General features: G+C 61.3%; 1 protein-coding gene across 1 annotated transcript in view; it reads right to left on the bottom strand.

Moving 5' to 3' along the window:
• Positions 1-222: 222 nt before the first annotated feature.
• LOC104159548 (alpha-actinin-4-like) overlaps positions 223-826 on the bottom strand; it is a gene marked incomplete at both ends in the record, with an annotated part of 14,940 nt that continues 14,336 nt past the window's right edge. Inside the window, 2 exons of the mRNA XM_009697486.1 lie at positions 223-453; positions 560-694. Coding sequence (XP_009695788.1) covers positions 223-453; positions 560-694 — 366 coding nt within the window. The remainder of the gene's footprint in view (positions 454-559; positions 695-826) is intronic.

The following is an 826-nucleotide window of genomic DNA, read 5'->3' as shown; positions in this document are numbered from 1 at the left end:
CTTTGGGAGCCCCGTCTCACATCGGGGTGGGTTTTGGGAGAAGCTGAAGAGGAATCCAGGCCTAAAACCCCTCTGGGAGCAGAAGAAAGCAACTCCGCTGCTCTTAACCGTGGTGTTCGGAAGGAGCGGACCCCACCAGCGTGGGCACCCCCTCCCACTTCATCACCCCCAGATCTCCCAGCTCTATTCCCCTCGGCGCAGGACGCTCAAGGAGCTGCTCACCGAGACCATCTTCCCCTCGGAGGGCATGAAAGCGGGCCTGTTGCTCAGCCGGAGTTTTGTCTGTAGGGTGTTGAAGTTGATCTCCAGCTGGCATTTCTCCTGCACTTTGGGGGGCTTGTGGACACGTCGGTAATCGCGGAAGTCTTCCAGTTTCTGCTGCATCTCCTGGATGGTCTTCTGGGGGCTGCGATCCTCCAGCCAAGGGATGGAGCGCTTAATCCACTCCAGCAGCTGTCGGAGGAATGGGATTTGATGGGTGGGAGACAGGGAACGGGAGAGGGACGCCAGCTGTAGGGGGAACGGGTCCCCCCAACCCCATGGTGAGGGGGTGGCTTACATCAGAAGCGAGCTTCTCGTAGTCTTCCATCAGGTGTTCGTTCTCCTGGTTGACGGCCAGCACCTTGCAGATGCTTTTTAGCACGAGGGGCAGGGAGCGGGATTCAGAATCGTGGAAGGCTGCGGGGCCCCCAACCTGCAAGTCCCCATCCCAAACCAGACCCCTTCTGCCGCAGCGGGGTTCCGACCGGCCTGAGGGATTTGGGAGCTGCGGAGCATCCCCCTCCAACAGCCCGGCTGGGTGGGGGGGGTCTCCCGGGACCCGGTC

The sequence above is a fragment of the Cariama cristata genome, unplaced genomic scaffold, assembly GCF_000690535.1.
Source record: "Cariama cristata isolate BGI_N322 unplaced genomic scaffold, ASM69053v1 scaffold22673, whole genome shotgun sequence".
NCBI lineage: Eukaryota > Metazoa > Chordata > Aves > Cariamiformes > Cariamidae > Cariama > Cariama cristata.
Note: the sequence above shows the minus strand (reverse complement) of the source record. Positions and strands in the feature narration are given on the sequence as shown.